Genomic DNA, 26,362 nt, shown 5'->3' with positions numbered 1-26,362 from the left:
TCTTTGACTGCAGAGTGAATGTTGTGCCTTAAAATGACCTGCTGCTCTGGGCATGCCTTCGTTCAAGTAGAAGGCATGTCCTGAGCAGGGACTCGCACAGGGTTTCTCCACTGGGAAGTTTTTGTAACTGACATGGGTCATGTTTCGCAGGAAAACGAATCATGTCCACTGTATGCTATTTCCAGGTACATAAATGGCACATGTTCTCACCTGGATGGTCCAGGTTAGTCCAATCATGTCAGATCTCGGAAGCTAAGCAAGGTCGGGCCTGATTAATATTTGGATGGAAGACCACCAAAGAAGTCCAGGGTTGCAAGCAGTGGCAAACTATCTCTGGCTCATTCCGAACATGCAGAATAATGCACTTTCAAACTGCTTTCAGTGCTCTTTGAAGCTGGGCGGAATAGCAAAATCCACTTGTAAACAGTTGTGAAAGTGGTTTGAAAACGCATTATTTTGTGTGTGCGGAAGGAGCCCCAGTTCCCCTTGTGCCTTCAAAACCCTACAGAGTTACCATAAGCCAGTTGCCACTTGATGGAACTTTCCACCAAATGGCATACGTGTGGACTATTAGTTAGTAACTTTATCTGTAGCGTATAACTTTACCGACAGAGCCAAAACCAAGCCTGATTTCTTCACAGCTTTATTGAGAGATCCTTTCCAGACCTCTGGCTCTTTCCTTCTTTCTCCTGAAGTCTGTTTAGCACAAACTTACAAACTATTTAACTGATTAACTGGCTGAGTGCTCCACGTTATTGGAAGAGGCTGGAGCTATTTTTAGTCCACTTTGGCTTCAGTTTTACTGATGTTTCCTAAGGCCAAGCTTTGATACAAAACTGTCTGCTTTTGATAGCTTGAGATTTTTACTTTGTGGTTAGACATAACATGAGAGGCAGAGAACTCTTCAGTAATCCGCTTGTCCTGTGCTCCTTGAATGAATGGCGGAATAAAAACTGTGATAGACATTTCTTTTAAGTGGCTTTGTTATTGCAATTTTTCTTGTTATCTTTGTGCTGTACATACACGTTGGGTTTCATATCCTGCCTCTTCATTAGCATGCTCCAGGTGGTTTAACAAATCAAAATTGCGTGCAAAATCACAAAACCAAATTATATTAAATCTGCACAGTGGAAAATTTGAGAACTTTCTTCTGTTGATGCTGATCAAGATGGATTGATGGGATCGGCATGAATGGAAGTGCTCCTTGATCCTCCTCTTCTACTGGAGGCGGAGGACATCTTGTATGGGTGTCTTCTCCACCAGTGGCAAGGAGGCAGGAACCAATTCAAAAAAACATCCATGTCACTTCCTGTCTAGGTCTCAAGGGCCATTTTACCCCAGTATTTTTCCTGCGATTCTCGCCATCTCTTTTGGAGTTGGATGTTGTTAGTGCCGAGAGCAGAGATGGCAAATGGGGAAGCAGTCTTTGGTGGTCCGTTGCCTGGAGTTGGCACCTGGATGGCAAATACATTGTATTTCACTTTGTGTGCCACTGTGCTGGTAAGACTGCGCAGTATACAAATCCTGATATAAATAAGGAGTGAATACTCCATATATAAACATTTTCAGGTTATAAGCTTTTGAAAGTCAAAGTTCCCTTTGTCAGATACCTCCAGATAGTATCATCAGATACTTCCTGATGGTTTTAGATGAAGGAAGGTTTGACTGGTTGTTGTGGGTTTTCTGGGCTGTGTGGCCAGGTTCTGGTAGTTTTTGCTCCTAATGTTTCACCCACATCTATGGATGGCATGTGTTTTTCTCCATGACACTCTTTCTTTGACTATCAAAAGCTCATACCGTGCAAATCTTATTTGTCTTTAAGGGGCCACAGGACTCTTAATCTAGCCATTCTGTTACAGACCAACATTCTACCCTCTGCAACTATCTCCAGATATAAATCAGCTCTCTGAATAGAGAAAAATAGGAGTCAAAAAAAGAGTTTTTGTTTACATGCTGCTTTTCTATGGGCAGGAAATACGTGGGGGCGAGGGTTGTGGACACACCCTAGGCACCCCCCCCTCCTCGCTTGCCATTTGAAGTGGTACAGTCCAAGAACAGCTTGGTGGCAGGTGAAACCACCTGCGGACCACCATGGCTGACGAGTCTTACCCTGATAATTTTGATGCTACCTGAATTACATTTTACTTCAAGTTTAGTAATTATCACAGGGAGCTTAAACATTAGCAATGGCTAGTTTTCAAAATCTGCATTCATGAATTTATGTAGAATTACAGGGTTTTTGTTGCGGCGGGGTGGGGTGGTCTGAATGTCCTTAGACCAGCACAGTCTTTTTTCTGGATCTTGGCCTAAAATCCTGCAGATTTTTTTCCCACTGTCCTCCTTGCTGCCAAAGTTTATCCTTCCTTGGTTTTGTGATGTTTAGATTTAACAACCCGTTCCTGCTACGAGCACAGCCCTGCCAAGTTCAGAGCCGGAATGAGATTTTTCCGTGCCAGCCCTTTAATGACCAATTGAGATCGTTATCGAAAGCACTGATGATTCTTCTACTGTACCACGTTAAGCGTTGCAGAATCCAGGGAGGAAAATGATGTTTCTTGCACAAAAGCTTATATTGCACTTGATGAAAATATCTATGTAATGATGCAAATATGTGCGTATTTTGCTGATTCAGGAGTTTTTATATAGGTACTTCGCCCAGCTGAAAACTTATTTGAATATCCACTTCTTCTGGTCATGTATATGGTACTTCTGCTCTCTGTGATAGGCTAAGCTGAGAGAATGACTGGCCCAAGAAGGAGAAGAAGAGTTTGGATTTATATCCCTCCCTTTCTCTCCTGTAAGGAGTCTCAAGGTGGCTTACAAGCTCATTTCCCTTCCTTTTCCCACAACAGACACCTTGTGAGGTAGGTGGGGCTGAAAGAGTCAGAGAGAACTGTGACTAGCCTAAGGTCACCCAGCAGGAATGTATGAGTCCGGAAACACATCTGGCTCACCAGATAAGCCTCTGCCTCTCATGTAAAAGTAGTGGGGAATCAAACCTGTTCTCCAGATTAGAATCCACCTGCTCTTAATCACTACACTTTGCTGGCTTTTAAGGTCCCTTGACGGGGCCATCCAGCCTCTGTTTAAAAACCTCCAAAGAAGGAGACTCCACCACACTCCAAGGCAGCGTATTCAACTGTTGAACAGCCCTTACTGTTAGAAAATGTTTAGGTGGATTCTCTTTTCCTGCACCTTGAATCCGTTACTCCTTGTTTTAGTCTCTGAGGCAGCAGAAAACAAGCTTGCTCCCTCTTCCATGTGACATCCCTTCAAATGCTTAAACATGGCTATCATGTCACCCCTTAACATTCTGTTCTCCAGACTAAACAAACCCAATTCCCTAAGTCTCTCCTCATAGGCCATGGATTCCATACCTTTGACATTTCCCCTGCACCCCTGTTTCTGACTAGGTGCGGAAGTATGATTTTTTTCCCCGATGCTCACTACAGTTTGGTTCTAACTGGGAAGTATTCAGATTGCCGTCCGGTATTCAGCACACGATTACAACCCAGTGTGTGATCATCTTGACTTGGCCTTTTATCAAAGTGTGCTGTGAAAAACAAATGAAGGGTGTACCCAGAAGTTGTGAACCGCAAGTCTCTGATCCTATGTTCAAAGTAAAGTGTTATTCCTTTGCATTTTCTCTCTGTTTTTCGTAGAGATCAGTAAGTGTGATCGTTTCAAAGAGTATCTTCGTTGGTCTGCAGTCGAACAGCGAGATTTGAGTCTAGAAATGCCTTAAAGACCAACAACGTTTTTTGTTTTCATTTGATACTGTGAAGGAGCTCTGACTGAAACGCGAGCAAACAATTGCGCTGTTAAGTTGAATGCCCCGTTTTGAAAGGAATCCTGACAAGCCACGGCAGATTGAAAAGGGAAAGTTTTGAGCGATTGTGTGATCAAATTATATCCTGTCTGCCATGCAGCTTATTTTATCTGGATTTAATAATGGTGGTGTGTTCAAATAAGAAAGCATCACGTCCCTCTTAAATCACTGTCCCTAAAACTCAGGGGCTTCTCTGACCCAAATGATTGGCGTTGTACTGATTTTTAAATTAGGGTTGTTGTTTTTACCATCTCCACACATTGTTTAGTGGTCTCTGTGAGGTTTTAGCGTGGCTCTTCAAGGAAGATGAAGTCACAGCCCAATAACAAGCTGAGATTGGAGCTCTTGGAAGCACGTTTACAGGTGCCTTCTGCTGCTTCCACCTTTTCAAAGCCATCTTATTAAGTTTTCAGTAGCCCTAATCTCCAAGGGAATAACGTTATTTTGCTCATTCAAAGATCCCTGAGGGCCATTTTGAACCTAATAGTTTTTCTGCACAGATATAATTTATGTTCAGAAAATGCACGTGTGCCGTTGTAGGGAGTCACATGTACCATTACCTCTGTTTTTCAGATTTGGTCCTTTTTGCAGGTGTGATTGAGAGAATTGGGGGTAGAAATGATTGGTTGGCTTTCCTGCACAGTAGAGAGACTGAAGACTGAGAGAAGCAGGAAAACCATGATGGTTTGAAAAGAGTGCCCCATAAAACACCAAGGCCCCTTCCGCACACGCAAAATAATGCATTTTCAAACCACTTTCACAACTGTTTGCAAGTGGATTTTGCTATTCTGCACAGCTTCAAAGAGCACTGAAAGCAGTTTGAAAGTGCATTATTCTGCATGTGTGGAATGAGCCCAAGGGACTGAGAGCTGCAGAAATATGGGTTGGAAAGGAGGGCTGGCAGATAGACTTGACAGGAAGTCATGCTTCTTACTTCCCCCTGAGAGAAGGGAAAGGTACTTGGCCACACCACAGCTCTTAGCTTTAGTCTTCCTTGTCCAATACTCTACCTTGTAGTAGGGAAGGGCAGCCATGAAGCAGCAAGAAATGATTCTTAAGGGTAAGGATGTGACCAAGATCAGGTTAATTCATGCCATAGTATTCCCTATTTCTGTGTATGGGTATGAAAGCTGGACAATGAAAGAAACTGACAGGAAGAAACTAGATTCCTTTGAAATGGGGTGTTGGAGGAGAGTTTTATAGATACATAGATCACCCAAAAAGACAAATCAGCCTGAACTTCCTCTAGAACAGGGGTCTTCAAACTATGGCCCTCCAGATGTTCATGGACTACAATTCCCATCAACCCCTGCCAGCATGGCCAAGTGGTAGGGCTCATGGGAATTGTAGTCTATGAACATCTGGAGGGCCATAGTTTGAAGACCCCTGCTCTAGAAGGTAAAATGCTTTGGTCACATTATGAGAAGACAAGACTCATTGGAAAAGACAACGCTAGGAAAAACGGAAGGCAACAGGAAAAGGGGAAGACCCAACCTGAGATGGATTGACTCAACCACAACCCTCAGTCTGCAGAACTTGAGCAAGGCTATTAATGATAGAACGTTTTGGAGGACATCAATTCATAGGGTTGCCATTAGTTGGAAGTGACTTGATGGCATTTCTCTCTCTCTCTCTCTCTCTCTCTCTCTCTCTCTCTCTCTCTCTCTCTCTCTCTCTCTCTCTCTCTCTCACACACACACACACACACACACACACACACACACACAGAGAGAGAGAGAGAGAGAGAGAGAGAGAGAGAGAGAGTTTTATTCTGTTGGGTGGACTGCCTGTAAAAGTTGAGGAGGAAGAAGCTCAGAGGGCGAGCCCTAGCTTGCTTGAAGGAGTAGAGTGTGAGAAGGAAAAATTAGCCTTGGACTGTAAAGCGGACTCAGGTATGCATGATGCTCCCTTATACTGCATCATACCCACTTTCATCAAGGTCTATATTGTCTTCTCAGACTGGTAGCTGTTATCCTAGGTCTCAGGCCAAAGTCTTTTGCATCACCTAGTACCCAGTCGTTTCAATTGGAGATGCCCAGAATTGAACTGGGGACCTTCTGCGTGTCAAACAGAGGGCTTACCATTAAGCCACTGGTCCCTTTCCAGGAAATATGTTCAGACGTAGATCTGGATGATCCATCAGTACTGCCTTGCTGCCAATACAATGTGCATGCAGGTAACTAACTGCCCGAGAACCTGTATTATTGAAGGTGGTGCGGCCAGATACAATCTGAGAGGAACCCTACCACATATACGGTGAATATTTTCCCCCTCGTAGGTCTGCCTTCTGTGTGTGTGTGTTGTACAGCATGCAAATTGTCACATTAATCGAATACATGCTGTGGACACACACTGCAGAAGCATCCATGGGAAACTGTGTCTACCAAGTGGCCTTGGGTGTGTTGTTTTGTTTTAATTACTAGAATGCTGTCATCAGAGTATTTTGATTTCCTCCCTTCGCATTATACATTTAAAAATATCATGTTACTACAGCTTGCATTTTGTAAATGCAAACATGGCTGAGGTAGCAAAATATCTCACATAAGTCTCTTGACTGTTCCTCAGATTAATATTTGGTGTGCTACGCACAGTTCTCATATGCTCTGAAAATTATTCATGGCTACTGAGTTTTGAAAATTAGCATGTACAGTTGTCCCTCCCACATCGTGCGGGTTAGGGGTGTGGCACCCCCCACGATGTGCAAAACCACATAAAATTTCCCCTGCTTTCAACCCGAGGCCGGGCTCTTCCTTACTCTTTCTGGCCCTTAAGGCTGTTACTCCACGTTGTACCTGCCTCTGTGGGCTTCCCCCAGTAGCCCTGCCACCTCCTCGGTCTCTCCCCTGCCCCGGGCCTCCAGGTTAGGGTGGCTCCAGGATCGTGTTGTGTGGCAAGTTTCCACCTGTGTTCTGGAAAACTGTGAAGTGGAAAGTCGCAGTGTGGGAGGGATGATTGTGTTGCCTTTTTACAAGGTGAGGTCACTTCATGGATTCCATAATTGGTTGTACCTTTACTGGCAGTTTGAGTGAGCTTTCGTTTCACTTGGCAATTGCAACAATTAAAATATTCAAGACTAGGTAACCAGATGTATCTTAGCAGCTCAACGGGTAAGGCGGAAACTAACTTGAAATCTCTCTAGGGCTCATTCCGCACATGCAGAATAATGCACTTTCAAACTTCTTTCAGTGCTCTTTGAAGCTGTGCGGAATAGCAAAATCCACTTGCAAACAGTTGTGAAAGTGATTTGAAAACGCATTATTTTGCATGTGCGGAAGGGGCCTAGGTTTTGAAAGTTTTGAGGAGACAGGTCAAACTTCTTTACAGCTCCTCAGTTATTTTTAACGCTAATACTTTTGTCATGGCATTTTGTTATGAGTCCCTTCTCCTGACCCTGCTGGTGTCATGGCTAGATTCAGAGTGCGGCTAGGAAGATTCAGGTTGAATCCTTCAACCCCCCCCCCCCCGCCCCATCAAATGGTTCCATCCATGAAATGCAAATTGCAGGCTGATGCAGCCTCAATTTGTCTTGTGGCCATGCATAGAATGGAGAATTTTCTCTAACCGTCAACCTCCTCTCAGTTCTCCTGTTTGCAACTGGTTGTCTTAATGAGCGCTTTAGAGTGGAAAATGTGTGATGTACGTGGGTGTGCGTGTGCTTAAAGGGCACATCTTTGAAAATGCAAATCGCTGGGCAAGGGTAGCCGTTTTTGAAACTTGTTCAAGCATTTTGTTGATAGGCAAGCTCTTTTTGTCCTTAAGAAACGTGCTAGTTAAAAACAGTGGTCTCTTGATTTACCTTTACACGTGCATAGCTACGAGTTACAAGAAGGTAAACCCTTTTTCTTTCTTTTCCAAAGGGGCAAAATTCCCACAACAGTCTTGGTTTAAATGAGTACTGCCTATTTCAGAGCTTAGTCCGAGGTATGAGAGAGGCTCTTTCTGTAAGGATGGAGACAAACTGTGTGACTTCCGCCTCACAAAAGGTTATCACGCTGCCCACTGGTGTGACTTGTCTTTAAATTCACATCATGAACCAACCGAGGTTTCATCCCTCTTGTTGTAGACCAGGGAGAGATCTATGAGGAGAAGGAACAAGGTGTGAACCCCCAGTTGTTTGCAGACCTCGTGGATAATAGAAGGGGACGCGCTTGAGCAACAGGGCCTAGTCACCTCCCAGCCCCTCATTAAGTGCTGTGCGAAATGCCTATTTCAGTTCTATTTCCAGTTCAGTGTGGAAAAGGCATCCTTTAGTGGCAGAACTAGCGTAGTGTCCATCCAGTGTATTTGAAGAAGAAGAGGAGGAGGAGGAGGAGGAGGAGGAGGAGGAGGAAGAGGAGGAGGAGGAGGAGGATGAGTTTGGATTTATATCCCCCCTTTCTCTCCTGCAGGAGACTCAAAGGGGCTTACAATCTCCTTGCCCTTCCCCCCTCACAACAAACACCCTGTGAGGTAGGTGGAGCTGAGAGAGCTCCGAGAAGCTGTGACTAGCCCAAGGTCACCCAGTGGGCGTGTGTGGGAGTGCACAGGCTAATCTGAATTCCCCAGATAAGCTTCTACAGCTCAGGCGGCAGAGCTGGGAATCAAACCCGGTTCCTCCAGATTAGATACACGAGCTCTTAACCTCGTACGCCACTGCTGTTCCTTTGGGCTTTGAATATTTGGAAGTATAATACAAATCCTGATTATTGTATTCACAACGGTCTCACCTGATCATAGGCTTGGATTTTCACCTACCCTCTTGTCCCCTCTAGTACAGAGGAAATGTTGCCTGTGAAGTAGCCCGGACTTATTAAAACCTCATTGAAACTGCTTTTTTTTTTTTTTGTAAGCTCAGCTATTTTAGCGGATTGGGGAGATGAATCTCGTCTTCCCCCTCCAAACGCAATTGGAAATCGCAAAAACTCTCAAAGCCACATTTACTGTAAAAGCGATGTTTTCCTAATGGTAGGTCAATTTTGATTTAGGCCCGTAATTTGGCAGGGGGGAAAAATACCTATCTCCTGACTGAGGGATGGCAATTTCATGGGCTCTCCTAATATGCCCGGAATTGCCTTGCATATAACTAAAAGCTTTTTACTCTTGAAAATATGGAGCTGGGGAACAGGTCATAATACTCCAATAGCATGTAATGGGCTGCTGGAAATTTCTGCAATACGCTCGAAAATTTGTCTTCTGCTGCTAGGGAATAAGAAAATGAATCTTTGCTTTGCTATTTGCTTTATGCTCCAATGGTAGCATTTTCCTAACTGTTCTTAGAAGATGGGGACTCTGCTAAGAGTCCTCTTGTGGCCCTCCTCCCTCCCCTCCTTTGCATGCCACCCCTCCCTCCCTTCCCTCCTTACCCTGTGCGGGGCAGGAGACTCGTTCTCGCCAGCCTTTTTGGCGGGGCTCTTCCTGCAGCCGTTTTATCTTCCCAGTCTACCCAGTGGTGGGATTCAGCCGGTTTGCACCACTTCGGCAGAACCGGTTGTTAAAATGGTGCTTGCAAACAACCAGTTGTTAAATTATTTGAATCCCACCACTGAGTCTACCTCAGCATGATGATATGATTCCCTTTTTTAAAAGCACAAGAGCATGAACGTAGGCAGTCTATCTCCAGCAGTGGGAGACTTACTGTAACGAACCAGTAAAGTCCAGTCAAAAGTAACTGTGTTAAGTTCTTTATTGAGCTGGCATTCTTAGTCAGGAACAGGCAATGCGGGAACTGGCCCCCCAACTCTCAAACAGCCGCTTTTACGGGCTTCAGGCAAGTTCCTGCCAAGAACAGATAAACAATTCAGGTTCTCACACAGAAACTCACACAGACAGTTTCACACAGGCAAGCAAGCAGCAACTGATAACAGTAACATTCCCCGTTCTGGGCATCCCACCAGAAACTCCAGCAGAAGCCTCTCCAAGGTTGAATTGCAACCTTACACTTACCAACAGGGTGCGGAAATAGCACCAAGGCATTTCCCTCTCGTTTCCCTTCCTAGTCTGAACTTTGCAGCCTCTCTGTATGAAGGTTATACCACTGATAGAACTGTCGTTCAAGAGATTGTATGAAGACTTACCTGTATCGCTACCTTAAGTGGGCTTAACTTGCTGTGACTTTGTCTAAGAAAGAGGCGCAAAGTGTCCACAGGTGTTACGTGGATGTATGATGCAGTACTTCACTCTTTCCACATGGTATGGATCATGACCAGTGGTGGGATTCAAAAATTTTAGTAACAGGTTCCCATGGTGGTGGGATTCAAACTGTGGCATAGCGCCAATGGGGCTGGGCGGGGCACAACGGGGGCGTGGCTGGGCATTCCAGGGGCGGGGCATTCTGGGGCGGGGCTGTGGCAAGGACACAGCCGCTGCGCCGATCCTTGTGTGGGAAACGAATGCATGCAGGCGCAGGCTGCCACGCACGCTGGTGCACCTCCTGCTAGACTGCTTCAAGTTCTGCGCGCTACTGCTGAGAGGAGGGGCGTAACTAAGGCAAAAATCACGTGGCAAAATCACCAATCACCTCTCGGCACACACAAATAATTAGTAACCTACTCTCGGGAACCTGTGAGAACCTGCTGGATCCCACCTCTGATCATGACATCAAAGCAATGCTTGTGGCTTCTGCATGTGTCCAGAGGGCTACCTCCCAAATTGGCATGCCTATACTGGAATATAGAGGGATGGATGCCCATAAGCAAGTTCTAGTTTCACCAGATTTTGTCTCATGAGATTCTTTTGAGATAACATTTGCAAAGATTTTCTTTCTTTCTGTTTTTAAAAAGAAATTCTAGATCTTTTGGGCACAATTAACAGAGACCTTAGAAGGTGGGGGGGAATTTACTGGGATTTCTGTATGTCGATTGGTAATTTGCAGTATCTAGTCAACGTGCATGAAAATGGATCTGTGGAGCCAATTTTGATTCATCAGTTTGCTTATTGGTCTGTTTGTGTTTTGCTTTCAGCGTTCAGCCTCTCACCTGTGCCGGTAGACTATACACAAGCCCCTGGCTCTGCGGCCCCTCCCCAGTTTGTGGCCAATCAGCACAGAGAACTTTGACTTGTGTTGGGATACTAGAGGTAAGATTTGTCCTCCCATCTCACGAAAACGTAGGAACAAATAATACTTCTGCATATCCTATCACTCTTCTTAGCTAGGTCTGAAGCCTATCTCTAGCCTAAGGAGTCTTCCTGCAACTTTAAGTAACTGTTAAATTGGAGGAAGGTTCCTTAGTCAGGAGGAATATGTGTTTTCATTCATTCATTCATTCATTCATTCATTCATTCATTCATTCATTCATTCATTCATTCATTCATTCATTCGATTTTAAACCGCCCATCCCCGAAGGGCTCTGGGCGGCATACAGCAGGCCTGCAACAAAAATACATAATAACATTAAACACTGCAGGCTAAAAACAACATTTTACACATAAAAACTAGGGTAATTTCAAACAATTTACAAGTCTATAACCATAAAACGCAGCAGCAGCAATAATATATGGCGCCCGATCCCAAGGCCGGGAGGGGACAGTACTGACTAGATAATATATCAGGCTTGCCAATGATGGCACGCAACACGAGGGCATCCTAGAGGGGGAATCCGTGGCTGGCCTCACCAAAGGCCCAGTGGAACAGAACTGTTTTACAGGCCCTGCGGAATTTTCTTCATTTATGCCTCAACTTCCTCCCTAATGGGAAACCAAAATGGCTTACCTTGTTCTGTCATCCATTTTGTTCTCACGACAACTGAGAGGCTTAGAGTGTCACCCAGCAAACTTCCTTGTCAGGGTGGGGATTCATTCAAACCAGGCCTTCCCAAATCCTTTGACAGTCTTAACTGCTGCATCACACAGGTGCCACGTTCTGGTAGGCACAACTTGAGCGAATGGGTAAGTTAGATAGCAGAATTAACGTCTGAAGTAAATTAGCTCTTCACGATGCTCTGAGGGAAACAGACCGGGTCTTGCGCTGCCAGATAATTCGGGTGTCGGCACACAAACCCTTCCTTTTGGCGGCGGACCGGAAGACTAGACGGGGGTAGAAATGAAATCAAAAAGATAAAATGGATGGATTGTAGTAAGGATGGTTAGTAGGGTGAAAACTTTTCAGACATGTTGTGTTTGGTCCCATGAGTTTGATCTTCTCCTCTTTTCCAGTTTCTCTCTTTCTCACAATACTAGAACCAGGGGGCCTTCATTGAAAATGCTGGGGGGAAGAATTGGGACTAATAAAAGGAAACACTTCTTCACACAACGTGTGATTGGTGTTTGGAATATGCTGCCACAGGAGGTGGTGATGGCCACTAACCTGGATAGCTTTAAAAGGGCCTTGGACAGATTTATGGAGGAGAAGTCGATCTATGGCTACCAATCTTGATCCTCCTTGATCTCAGATTGCAAATGCCTTAACAGTCCAGGTGCTCGGGAGCAACAGCAGCAGAAGGCCATTGCTTTCACATCCTGCACGTGAGCTCCCAAAGGCACCTGGTGGACCACTGCGAGTAGCAGAGTGCTGGACTAGATGGACTCTGGTCTGATCCAGCTGGCTTGTTCTTATGTTCTTATGTTCTTAACATCAGAGTGTTTTCCACCGGTGCAAGTAGCCTTCTGCTGACGCAAGAGTTCCCTCTGTCATTGGCTTCCTGTGCTGCATGAAAGCAGTACGGTTAGGCCTGTGAGATCTCAAGGCCATTTTTTTCAGTGATGCTTAGAGCAAACCAGGAAAATTGCACTGTTCTATCATCCCTTGTCACAAATTCAGACAGTTCACGGAGGCAAGACACAAAACGTTCGGATCCTGCCTGCAGAAGCTGAACAATTAAAATAAGTCTTGGGGAACAGTTTCAGAAGTCAAACCCTGTGATTGTCGCCGCTCCTTGCTTTTATGGGACACTCTCTCTTTTCTTCGCAGCAATATTTCAGCTGACAGCAAATGTATATGATTAACTTACCACAATTAAGTTCCAGTCCCGAATATTTATTTTGAAGAGGATGTAAACAGTTACTTTTCTCAAACTCTAGGTAGTTAATAATGGCTTTGCTGCAGAGAACCCGGCATGCTACCTGTCTGTCATCTTGTGGGTCTTTTGCTCGAACAAATTGGCTTGTTACTGTGGAGGCAGCTAGGGCCTTGCAACGTGCCCCTTTTCTCCTGCAGAACGCTCTGTACAGCTTTTCTCTCCCCGTCTCAAAAAGGGTCTCGTAGCGGTGGAAAAGATGCAGAAAAGGTGCAGAAAAGCGGTGGAAAAGAAGCAGAAAACAGGGTTGGCACACCTTCCTGGCAAGTGCAGCCTAAAGGGGAAAAGACAACTAAATGGGGATGTAGTAGAGGTTTATACCGTGTTTCCCCGAAAATAAGACAGGGTCTTATATTAATTTTTGCACCAAAAGATGCACTAGGGCTTATTTTCGGGGTAGGGCTTATTTTAGGGGAAATACGGTACCTTCAGAATTAATTAAGGCGGGCTCTCGGCAGCCCTGTTGCTTCCAGGTCACATGTGATGCAAGCTGCATCCTCATTGGCAGGGAGCACCCTGCTGGATCACACCATCCTGATCTGGAGTAGGGCTTATATTTTAAACCTCCTCCAAAAAGTCTGAAAAATCATGATAGGGCTTATTTTCGGGGTAGGGCTTATTTTCAGGGAAACGCGGTAGTTATCCCTTCCACATCATGACTTTCCCCATCATGGTTTTGATGGTTCACGAGTCAGCATAAGAAATTAAATGGGAGTTTTGCGGAAGCCGCAGACGGAACACAACGGCCAGCAGATGACACGAAAAAGTTTAGAAACTCTAGGTAGGTGGGTGGGTGGGTGGGTGGGTGGGTAGGTGGGTGGGTGGGTGGGTAGGTGGGTAGGTGGGTAGGTAGTATTGTATAATATCAACATATTCTATCTTTCAGTGCCGCAAATATACATAATTTCTTTTTAAAAGTTAAAATAAAAGAAAAAAATTCTTTTCTGGTATGAACGGAGGGCCAATTTTTTTAACGTCGATTTCCAAACTGTGGGGGGTGGGGTGCCACACTTCTAACCCGTATTTGTATTTATTTAATTACCTCATTTATATCCCACATTTCACCTGATGGGAACCCAGAACTGCTGGCAGCATTCTCCTCTTTGTTTCTCCTCTCCTCAGCCCTGTGAAGTAGATTAGGTTGAGAGGGCATGACAGACCCAAGCCCCCCCAGCTAGTCGGGACTATCCGTAGTATAGAAAAAGTAGGCGTAGCAAAGGAAGTTGGTGCCCGGGGATTTGCCGGCTGAAGGAGCGGCCTGGCGGGGCCAAGCCAAAGGGCACCCAGTTGCAGCCCCCCCAGACCTCTCCTTCAGCCCAAGTTATACAAAATCTCACCAAGAGAATTCGGCTTTGCTTTTCACGAGAATGCTTATCTTTCCTCAAGTTTGTTTTATCACAGTCGTGTAGTTATTTCTAGATAATCTGATTGGCTACTACTAAAAAAGAGATAAGCAACATAAGTGCGGTCAGCCAATCAGCAGGTGCATATGAGATCATCTGATACAGCAAGATAAGAAGGCCAATCGCAACTCTTAAAATAGCACTTAATCTAGCATTTTCCGGTAACTGTTCCAACTAACTGTCCAAGATAACGGCAGTTCTAAGTAACTGATGTATGACTGCATAGTCAACTTGCAAACTGAGCAAGACAAATGAATGATACCATTACAGTGTAACAGTACTCCCCTTGAAAATCCCACTCACACCTGAGGCACGTTTCTTGACACAGCGGTCACATTAGAAAACCAAGCGGCTGTGGTTTTCAGCTGGTATGTCAGCTGTGTCTGTTCCTGGGTCATTTAGATCTAGCCACAGCAATCCATGCCTTAGTTACACCTAGACTACGGCAATACTATCTTCTTGGGGCTGCCCTTGAAGACTATTTGGTAGCTGTTTCATTATCACTTGATTATGCTGTTGGTAAGGGGACGCGGCGGATATAATATCAGAAAGTTGTAGGTTGGCACTATTCTGGGTCCCTTCGAGTGACTCCCAACAACCTGAAAAAGGAACATCCAGTACCACCGATGAAGGAATGAAACCCCGCACTACCTTGGATAGTATATTGTCATATACTGAGCAGTTTTTATGGACTTTGATGCTGATCTGGAACATTATTACATACTTAGAAATTCTCGTGGAATGTGATGCGTTTAGGACTTAAATTCCTAAGAAAGGTGTGTGCATTACAACAATAGGATGCCCATTAACAGCAGTCAGTGTTTGTAGTCTTTGTAGTTTGTGTATATGTTTTTGTTGCACCTTTGTATATGAATAGAGCACTTGCGCTTGGCGGTTTTTGTATGTGATAAGTAGGGTCAGCCAATGGGCAGAGGGGTCTGCAGGGGCTGATGGGAATTGTAGTCCATGAACATCTGGAGAGCCGCAGGTTGCAGACCCCTAATCACATTGCCCGTATACTATATTATAGTGCAGTGGTGGCGAACCTTTGGCACTCCAGATGTTATGGACTACAATTCCCAAGGTTCACCACCACGGTTATAGTAGAAGCTGCAGCTAGTGCAGAACACTGCAACTAGACTGCTGGTTGAAACCGGCTATCAGGATTGCGCAATTCTATTACTTCAGCAATTACACTCGCTACAGCTCAAGCTGTTGGTTATGATCTTTTAAAGACCAACATGCCTTGGGACTGATTATCTGAAGGACTGCATTTTCCCATACATTCTTGTCTAGGAATTAAGAATAAGCCCTCCTGGCTGTCCAACGTTGTGATTTTAAATTTTGTTCTTTTGTATTTTTATGTTCTCAATTTTGGGTATTTTGTTTACAATTTACAATTTGTTTACAATTTGTTTACAATTTTGGGTATTTTGTTTATTTTGTTTTACGCTGCCTTAAGCGCTGTAAGGAAGAGTGGTGGCTCGTAAACGTTTTAAATAAATAGAAGTAAATAAATACGGGGAAACACACAGTCTCTAAACCAGGAATAGCAAAGTTTGAGTTCACTTTTTTTGTTTGTTTCTGTGAACAGCAGCTATAATGTTAAAATTTGCCTGAGTCTTCCAGGAGAGCACGAAAATTGGCACCCGTGTGGGGTGGGGAAATGCATTTGCAAGACTTTCTGCCCGTCAAGGAGTGCCAGAACTGTGAGATGCTAACTTGATAACACTGAACAAACAGCTGCCAATCTATTTCCAGAATCTTGTTAGCAGTGGCGATTCTTCTGAAGATAGTTGCTTGCTTGTGTTAGCGTGCCGCCTCTTTCTCTTAGTTCTGGCTGATGAGGTAGACTTTTGCTGAAGAGCTCCCATTTTTGAACTCCTCGGATATGCTCATTACCAGTAATAGGGAACTTTGGCTTCCCAACCAAAGAGTTTGATGGTTCCTCCGGCGACAGCTGTTTGACACGCAATTGCCTTTCAAGCAGCATCCTTGGGAGTGTCTTGGCTACTGGCAGGGAGTCAAGTAAGGATTTGGTTAAATGCGTGGAGTCCAGATTTTCTGACAACGCATAAAAAGCAGCGGGACTCCCAAGTCCTGCTTAGACGGTGGAGGAAACAGAACTATCCATTTACAATCACTGAGATGAGATCTCCTGGCTTGCTATAGTCTACTTATTGCCGTTTCAAGTGGGAAATGAGTTGTGTTTTAAAGGGCAGGGAAGAAGAGAGAGAGCTTGGATTTAGACCCCACCTTTCTCTCCTGTAAGGAGACTCAAGATGGCTTACAAGCTCCTTTCCCTTCTTCTCCCCACAACAGGCACCGTGTGAGGTAGGTGGGGCTGAGAGAGTTTTGAGAGAACTGTGACTAGCCCAAGGTCACCCAGCAGGAATGTAGGAGTGCGGAAACACATCTGGCTCACCAGATAAGCCTCTGCCACTCAGGTGGAGGAGTGGGGAATCAGACCCGGTTCTCCGGATTAGTATCCACCTGCTCTTACCCAATACACCACGCTGGAAGATGGTGGCAAGATAATAGCAAGGCAGAGATGTCTCATTTCGTGTTTGACTATCAAAGCAACGACTCAGGAGGACATAGGAAGACTTTATGTATTATAATATCTGCTTTAAGTGGGCAGAGCTGTTTTGTCACGGTTGACAGTTCTGCGAGAGAGAGACCATTACTCCTTGGTACTGGAAGTTGCAGACTGAAGTTCCCTGATAAAGTCTCGTATCCTTTGAGGGCGGCCGCTTGAAGCCTTTTGGTTCGTTGTAACACTCTTTCTCTTGGACAGGTTTATTGATTTAACTGTGCTGCTGCTGTAAGAGAGGAATGGGAGCAAGCCCAGAAGCCCTCTTGCAAGGCAAAAACCTCCTTGCAGGGCAAAGTCAGAAGTGTACCAGGGGTAAATGGCGCCCGGAGACAAATTGTCTCCAGGATGCCCCCCCAGGCTCTGCCCCCTAGCTCTACCCCTGATGCCCCCAGGCTCCACCCCCACTGCCCTCGACCCCGCCCATGTCACCATGGGCATGGTCTAGGGTGCCCACCTCCCCCCCAGACTCCCCCTGCCAGCTGGGCTCCCTGCTCCCCAAGCCCCACCCCTGGCCTCACTGCTTATAAAAGAAGGTCTCCGAGGCCGGGACTGCAGTCTCTTCTGGCCTGCCCGGAGGGGAGGTCAGAAGAGACTTACGGCTTACGGCTGGGAGCCCAGCCAGCAGGTGGGGAAGGAAGGGAGGGGGAGTCCAGGGTGGGGTTGAGGGCACTTGCAGGCACCTCGTCGGTTTTTGCGTGCCTCGGACACAGTCGAGGCACGTGAAAACGACCGGACTTCCTGGTCACGTGAGGGGCACCCCCTACGTGACCAGAAGAGTGGCGCCCGGGGACAAGGGGTACCCCTTATCCCTAGGCAGATACGCCTCTGGGCAAAGTACAGTGGAACCTCGGTTTTCATCGGTTTCGGTTTTCATCGATTTTTTCAGTGAAAAATTTGTCTCTGTTTTCATTGATTTGCAGTAAGGTTTGCAGGGGTTTGTGGAGAAAAATCACCCAGACAAAGCTGTTGCAGGCCGTGTCTGCAACTTGTTTAATGACAATGTCTGGCCCCATTTCAGACAAATCTTAAAGAGGCGTCAGAAACAGAACTCTTTGGACAGCTTTCTCGTGCGATATTGGTCCACTGGCTCTGAAGCTGGTCCTAGTGTTATAGTTTGTTGCTGTTTTCAGCATTAAACACTAGGTTTATTCACCAAAAAATGTGTTTTTGGTATGTTTTTTGGAGTGCCTAGAATGGATTAATTGGATTTACATGGATTCCTATGGAAAAGTTTGCCTCTGTTTTCATCGGTTTCGGTTTTCATCGATTCTTTTCGGACAGATTACCAACGAAAACCGAGGTTCCACTGTATTGTCACAGTCTCCATCCACCATGGGATTGGGTATACTCTGTCTCACCAAAAGAAAAAAAACATGAAATTGTAACTTCATTCACCACATGCCGGACTGGCTGTTCTAGAAAGCTCTGTTTGGGTCCTCGGCACTGCCTTTGTTGTAAAATGCTCTGTCTGTTTTAGAATGGAGCATTCTAAAACAAAGACAGTGCAGCATGTGGCAAATGAAACTACAATTTTGGTGTTTTTCTTTCGGTGAGACAGAGGATAGCCGTGGCCAGTCTCCTTAGGTGGACCTTTATCCACATAGTTAGAGTCACCAGGCAGGATCTGGCAAAGGTGCATGCCCTCACCAGTGATGTAATAATGTCACTGGTGAGGCACTGAAATCACTTCCAGGCATACAGGAAGTGACAGTAGCGCTTTCTCTCAGCAAGGGAATGGCAAACCTGCACCCAAAGAGTCATTAGCTAATTAGGTCCATGTATCTGGATTTAGAAGGAGGAGGAGGAATTTGGATTTATATCCCCCCTTTCTCTCCTGCAGGAGACTCAAAGGGGCTTACAATCTCCTTGCCCTTCCCCCCTCACAACAAACACCCTGTGAGGTGGGTGGGGCTGAGAGAGCTCCAAGAAGCTGTGACTAGCCCAAGGTCACCCAGCTGGCGTGTGTGGGAGTGTACAGGCTAATCTGAATTCCCCAGATAAGCCTCCACAGCTCAGGTGGCAGAGCGGGGAATCAAACCCGGTTCCTCCAGATTGGAATGCACCTGCTCTTAACCACTACGCCACTGCTGCTTTAATTTTTCGTTGCAAGTGTTTTAATAGGTAACTTAACAGACCTATTTCTGGGTTCAGTATTCTGCAGTCTTTGGCGTGCAGCAGTCGTGTAGCACCAATGGGGCGGGGATGGGGGGCGATGCCCCGGGCGCACACCAGAGCAGGGGCGTGGCTGGGACATTCTGGGGTGGGAGCGTGCGTGCCCCGGGCGCAAGTCCCCCTCGCTCCGCCCCTGGCCTGCAAGGTTGTTTTGTTCTGCTTCCCCAGGGTAGGTGTTGTGTTTCCATATATTGCTGGTTAAATGCAGCAATATTGCAACTGACTCTAATCAACAATAAAATTGACATTAGAAGGAACCGGGAGGGAAAAAAGATATCCCCAGAAATTGGCTTGATGCTTCTGCTCTGGAGCCAACGGCGGAAGATTCAGAGTCTGTCTTCTTGTGCTGAGGAGCTCCTGTGATTCACCCTCTCTAAATCTTAGCAATTTAGTTTGCTTTGGTTTCTGCTGTCAAGATAACAACGTGGGCTGAGAATTTTAAAGAAAAGAGAGAGAGAACGCCGTAATTTTTCGCCCTGTAACGTGCCACGTTTCACCGCTGCTGGATTTCGTTTCTGTAGGTTTGAGTTTGCTCAGCAGGCAGGTGCCGGTACTGAGAAGGACATTAGGTGCTGTAAAGTTCAGCAAAAAAAAAAGTATTTCCTTGACTACAAATCTCTTCTTCCTTGTTATGAAACCAAAAAAAGGGGGGGGGGAGAATTTGTCCTTCTTGCGTGCAGGACGAGCACCATACCTGACGAAACTGCGTTGACACATTCCAAGTTCTGAGCCAGAGAACTGTCAACGTTTCGTTGCTGCCGCTCATCTCAGATGTACAACCTGAGCACAGAACCTTCTAGAACTGTGACAGGTTCAAAAAGTGTTTGTTCTTTTCTCCCCCACCTCCCTCCCTCCAAGTCCTTCTCAATTTTCTTATGTTTATTTGCTTCTGTGCAGACTAACGTAGTCATAATGGTTCCCCAATTAAAAAACCCCAAGTTAAAATCAGTCGTGGAGGCGACCCTGTGGGGCTGTGATGGTTTACCCTCTGACCTTGTACAGATGAAAGTTGGGGGGGGGGGCAGCTACTGGTGTATCGTGTATCTAATCTGGAGGAACCGGGTTTGATTCCCAGCTCTGCCACCTGAGCTGTGGAGGTTTATCTGGGGAATTCAGATTAGTCTGTACACTCCCACACATGCCAGCTGGGTGACCTTGGGCTAGTCACAGTTTCTCGGAGCTCTCTCAGCCCCACCTACCTCACAGGGGGGAAGGGCAAGGAGATTGTGAGGGGGGAAGGGCAAGGAAATTGTAAGCCCCTTTGAGTCTCCTGCAGGAGAGAAAAGGGGGATATAAATCCAAACTCCTCCTCCTCCTCCTCTTCTACTTCTTCCTCTTCTTCTTCTTCCTCCTCTTCTCCTCCTCCTCCTCCTTCTCCTTCTTCCCCTCCTCCTCCTCCTCCTCCTCCTCCTCCTCTTCTTCCTCTTCTTCCTCTTCTTCTTCTTCTTCTTCTTCTTCTTCTTCTTCTTCTTCTTCTTCTTCTTCTTCTTCTTCTTCTTCTTCTTCTTCTTCTTCTTCTTCTTCTTCTTCTTCTACTTCTACTTCTACTTCTACTTCTACTTCTACTTCTACTTCTACTTCTTCTTCTTCAGTAGTCCAAGACTGCACTTGTCCTATAGGCCTGCCAAACATCTCCTGTCTAGTTCTCCTCAGGAGAACTAGACAGGACAATCAGCCAGAACAATCTTCAGTCAGGACAGTCTTCTCCTTGGTTGCCCCTGGACCAGGCAGGCTGGACACCCAGATCTCTGCCTTGGGTTCCAGGCACCCTGTGAAAACTTTGCTGTGATGAGTTATTTGCATTTTAGCAAGGCATCCGAAAAGCCAAAATAGTGGCAGTGCTGTATCAGAGACCAGCAAACAGGTATTGTTCCTGCTAAATAAGGGACATCGGGAATTTAGATCTTCTTCCAACCCTCAAACGTTGTAGCTTTTTCCTTTTTCACAGGGGAAGGTAGATGTACAAACCTCCTACCACTGAAATATTTAGAAGAGGCTGTAATAGAACAGGGGGCACCCCTCATGTTTTTCTAAGCAGTTCCTGTTCTCATAAAGTGGAGGAAATCCAGGGGTGTCCCAGTCCCAGACTTGATCAATGAAGGAATCGTCACTTTGAAAGCAGAATTCTCATTTATTGATGGCAAGCATAGGAAAGTGGTTGACTTGTATTGTCAGAACTGAGTACATTGAAACAGACAAAGCGTTATATCCCCCAGCACAGATATGTCAGGCCCACAAACCCTACTTCTCTCTCCTTAAGCGGGAAGGTGTTGTTTCACACACTCACACGTGTTCCTCAGACAATGAGAACTGGGATAAAAGCACTGTAGCTTCCACCACCACCACCACCACCACCCCGCAGCTGCAGAGATTAGGGCAGACTGGTACGGGGAAACATTCCCAAGCCTGCTTAAACTGTAAGCATTCAGTAGACAGAAATATGGCAGGACCCAGGCTAAGACACTAGAGGGCCATGACAAGGGTGCTGGCTCTTTGCTTTGCAGAAGTGATGTTTGCTCTAAGAAGCGAATGTGTGCCGGGAAACCCATTGGTGGCAGCCATGTTGGGGTCATTGAGGTAGACCACATAGGTGGCACTGAGCTACTTAAAACAGCAGCCTGGCTTGGTGGAAGACAGTTTCAAGTATTTGTTCTCCTCACCCTGTTGCCAGTGGCAAAGCGAACCTGGTCCTTTTTCAGTTCTTCGCCTTATGAATCAAACATTCATTCCGTTTTCCTTTTAATTGCTGCAGAAGGAGGGAGTCTGGTTGCACAAACCTTCTCGGATGACAAGAATATCCCTCTCTTCTCTTCTCTTCTCTTCTCTTCTCTTCTCTTCTCTTCTCTTCTCTTCTCTTCTCTTCTCTTCTCTTCTCTTCTCTTCTCTTCTCTTCTCTTCTCTTCTCTTCTCTTCTCTTCTCTTCTCTTCTCTTCTCTTCTCTTCTCTTTGAGGATAGTTATAGGAGTAGCCAGGTTGGAGCACGGTTAGTTATGATGAGCAGTTCACTTTGTTCTCATTTATTTTTCTTTCCTCATGTCGATCTCGAAGGGCTGCTTCTTTATTTAAAATGCTGGTGCTGCATTTCCCCTGCTGTCGAGCTAAACTAAAAATCGAGTACTTGGGAGGGAACAAGGCCAAAACAGCTTAAATCATTCAGAGAATGCAGCAAATCCTAATTCAGATAGCAACGGCAGAGGTTGGTCACTTAAAGCCACAAATTTCCTAGAGTTCGGCTGGGAAAGGTTGGCTTGTTCTTATTTCCTGAAAACTGGCAGAAGGCCCTGCCATTCTGACCCGATAATCCAGTGTGCTTTAAGCACGGTCCTTTTGTGGCAGCTGAGTTATGGTGGTCCCAGAGGGGTTTCAAGGCCAGAAACAAACAGTGATGGTTTACCCTAGCCTCCCTCTGTGTTCCCCCTCTGGACTTCCGTGGTCCCCCATCCAAGTTCTAACTAGGGCAGGGGTCTGCAACCGGCGGCTCTCCAGATGTTCATGGACTATAATTCCCATCAGCCCAATTGGCAATGCTGGCAGGGGCTGATGGGGATTGTAGTCCATGAACATCTGGAGAGCCGCAGGTTGCAGACCCCTGAACTAGGGCCAACCCTGCTTAGCTTAAAAGCTCTGACAAGTTCAGGCTAGCCTGGGCCAGTGGCCAAGGGCCACCCAGGTCAGAGTCTTCCCTACCACTTTTGGGAGCAGAGCACTCCAAATAGTACTGTGAGAGTGGCCAAGCAGGCAGCGTTTATGGCCATGGTGGTGAACCTTTGGCACTCCAGATGTTATGGACTACAATTCCCATCAGCCCCTGCCAGCATGGCCAATTGGCAGTGCTGGCAGGAGCTGATGGGAATTGTAGTCCATAACATCTGGAGTGCCAAAGGTTCGCCACCACTGGTTTATGGCATTTTCAAATGTATTCCCACAGCCTTAGTAGAAACAGGATTACAACAATCTCTAGTGGAGATTCTAAATCCATACACTTACTTTGGAGGCAGCTCCATTGAACATATTGTGTCTTTGTTGTGGTGGGTTTTCCGGGCTGTGTGGCTGTGGTCTGGTGGGTCTTGTTCTAGCGAACACCCATCCTGTGGCTGGCATCTTCAGATTTCCCTCTGTGATACACTTCTGAAGATGCCAGCCACAGGTGCAGGCGAAACGTTAGGAACAAGATTCACCAGACCACGGCCCGGAAAACCCACCACAACCAGTTGAATCCGGCCGTGAAAGCCTTCGACAATATATTGTGGCTTATATCTGAGAAAACATGTACTTGATTGGGTCAAAAGTGACTGCATTTCAATCTTCATATTCTGCAGAATTCAGTGCGTAAAAATGCAGAACCTGCATGCCGGAAGTTAGATCTCCCTCAGGACTGTTTGGTCATCCACTCTTGCGTCAGCTCATGGCCGCTGGGAATTGCGCCGTGCACAACTACACAATGATGCACGTGCCCATGCAGGATTCTGTATACCCATGCGCTTTGTGTGTTAAATCTTTTAGGCCAGAGAGAAGCCTCTTAAATATCTTATGCTCCTAAGGACAGTTTGGTTCAGCAGAGATGCCAAATGCTAATGTTTTCCTGACAATGCCAGTTAGTAAAACCGTGGAAGTAACCGTCCTGCTACCCTGTTTCCCTGAAAATAAGACATCCCCTGAAAATAAGACGTCGTAGAGGTTTTGCTGAAGTGCTAAATATAAAGCATCCCCAAAAGTAAGACGTGAAAGCAAAAGTTTTTTTTGTTTGGAAGCATGCCCGTTGCACCAGAGCATACACAGCTGTGAGAGCGGAAAAATAAGACATCCCCTGAAAATAAGACATAGCGCATCGTTGGGAGCAAAAATTAATATAAGACACTGTCTTATTTTCGGGGAAACAGGATAGCATGAACTTCAGCACCTCTGTTCTTGCTAGGCAGATGTGCGGTTCAGTTTGTAGGAAGCCCTTTTACTCCATAAACATGTTGCTGAGGTAATGCATGACGTGCGTGCGTGCAGTGACAAGGTGCTATGGATCAACACTGCATAGCAGCAGGAGGCCGCAAACCTCTAGTTGAGAATCCTTGTACCAGGGGCGGCAGCCGGGGCTCTCCATCGACTTAATTCTTGTTATTCCCATGAAGTGTTTCCTGGGCTGCCTGGAATTTATGACACCCTCGCCTTGAACCGGTTTTTATTCAGCTGGGACAGGTTTGGTCGCCTTGGAAGAAGTGTTGAGGATGTGATGAACTACTATAATATTTCCCCCCCAAAGAGTATTGTAATGGTTGTCTGGTTTCGAAGAATATTTTGTGGCACTTGGGGTTTGCTTCTGAATGGTGGGTCCTTGAGATATATTTACATACGTACACAAGCATGCACCCTGCGGAGCAGGATGAGCGCAAGGAAACGGGACTCTTGTGTCTTTAATAATTGTGCGGGAATGGATCTCTTTTCACTAGAGGGGATTTTTCTCACCCCTTCATGACAAATAGGTCTGGTAAAACCCAGTTCTACACAACTTTGAGATGTTTTATTTCAGAAAACCTTTAAGATCTCAAGCTAACTATTGAGATCTGAGCAAGCAGCGATTTAGGGGTTTTTTTTAAGGTGAACTTTATTGGGGTTTTTTTTTTAATTTTTAAATGGTATGGTATGATTTTATTGTATTGTTATTGGGTGGTGTTGGATTCTGTTAATTCTGTAAGCTGCCTCGCGTATGGACAACAGAAAGGCGCATAAAAATACTTTCAATAAATACAGTAAATAGATATTAATTCCTGGGATAACGGGCTGCGCGTTATCTCAGAATAACTCTGCTGTCTTTGCCTCTGACCCTAGTCATCCTGACTCCTGCAGTTTATGGACCCTACATAAGCAGCACTGAGCTCTTTCAAAAACGTAATTAATATGTTCCAGTAAGGCGTGGGATGATGTCTGGTGCTATTCTGAGCAGAGTTATGCTATTCTAACCCGTGTGATTTCAATGAATTTAGAAGGATATAGAATGACGCCGATTGATCCCCATCTCTCAGCTTTGTCACTTTCAGTGGAGTCCACCCAAGCCCCTCAAGTAGATTGTTCTTAACTTAGAATCATAGAGTTGGAAGAGACCCCAGGGGCCATCAAGTCCAACCCTGCAGTGCAGGAACACATAATCCTGACAGATGGCCCTCCAGCCTCTCTTTAAAAACCTCCAAAGAAGGATCCTCCACCACACTCCGAGGTAGTGCATTCCACTATTGAACAGCCCTGACTGTCAGGAAGTTTTTCCTGATGTTTAGGTGGAATCTCTTTTCCTTCACCTCGAACCCATGACTCCTAGTCCTAGTCTCTGGAGTCACAGAAAACAAGCTTGCTCCCTCACCAACATGACATCCCTTCAAATATCTAAACAGGGCTATCATGTCACTTCTTAACCTTCTCTTCACCAAACTGAACATCCCCAGTTCCCTAAGTCTCTCCTCGTAGGGCATGGACTCCAAACCTTTGACCATGTTGGTTGCCCTCCTCTGGACGCGTTAACCATGGTACTCCTGATGCACCCTTTTTGTCTCTCCCTTTTAACATTCTGGGAGTTTGTGATATCTGGATTTACCGTCCCCCTCTCTGGGAGGGTTTTATTGATAGTTTTAATGCTGGACGCCAAGTGGTTTATGTGGAACGCTGTAATTTTATGTTTTAATTATGTTATTTAATGATATATTATTTATTTATTGCTATTGCTGTTATGTAACATTATTTTGTTGTTCACCGCCCAGAGCCCTTAGGGGATGGGGCGGTATATAAATATGATAATAAATAAATAAATAAATAAATAAATAAATAAATAAATAAATAAATAAATAAATACATTCCTCCTATTGAGAGGGAAAAACTAGCTTCTGCGGTTTATATCCAGTCCTTCGTGTATATGCAGGCAGCCATTAACAACATTCTTTTGGAGTTCTTCAAAACTACGAAACTTTATGATCCTTGTTGAGCCACCTGAGAATCATTGTTATTTTTGATTTTCTGTTTTGCAGGTTGCCCTCCACCACGAGCGGAGCCTACTCGGCTGGGCAAGGCCTGTCTTGCTTGTGTCAAAAGGAGCTACGTTTTGTTTCCTTTTTCCCCCCGTCTTGGCTTGAGGGCAGGCCTGACGCCTCAGAATGAGACAGCTGAAAGGAAAACCCAAAAAAGAGACCTCCAAAGATAAAAAAGAGAGAAAGCAGGCGATGCAAGAAGCGCGGCAGCAAGTCACGACGGTGGTCCTTCCGACGCTGGCCGTGGTGGTGCTTTTGATCGTGGTGTTCGTTTACGTGGCGACCCGTCCGAACACAACCGAATGATGCCGTTTTTGAATCCTGTAACTTTGGGCCTTCCCGCTCGCTTGCTGTCCTGTCAAGAGCCA

At 45.7% G+C, this 26,362-nt stretch overlaps 1 protein-coding gene across 1 annotated transcript in view; it reads left to right on the top strand.

Moving 5' to 3' along the window:
* The window catches only part of LOC125431262, a 67,227-nt gene extending 41,128 nt beyond the window's left edge, over positions 1-26,099 (top strand). The window contains exons 3-4 of the mRNA XM_048494029.1: positions 10,768-10,882; positions 25,995-26,099. Of these exons, the coding sequence (XP_048349986.1) occupies positions 10,768-10,882; positions 25,995-26,099 (220 nt within the window). The remainder of the gene's footprint in view (positions 1-10,767; positions 10,883-25,994) is intronic.
* Positions 26,100-26,362: the final 263 nt, after the last annotated feature.

This window comes from Sphaerodactylus townsendi, linkage group LG04, assembly GCF_021028975.2.
Source record: "Sphaerodactylus townsendi isolate TG3544 linkage group LG04, MPM_Stown_v2.3, whole genome shotgun sequence".
Lineage (NCBI taxonomy): Eukaryota > Metazoa > Chordata > Lepidosauria > Squamata > Sphaerodactylidae > Sphaerodactylus > Sphaerodactylus townsendi.
Note: the sequence above shows the minus strand (reverse complement) of the source record. Positions and strands in the feature narration are given on the sequence as shown.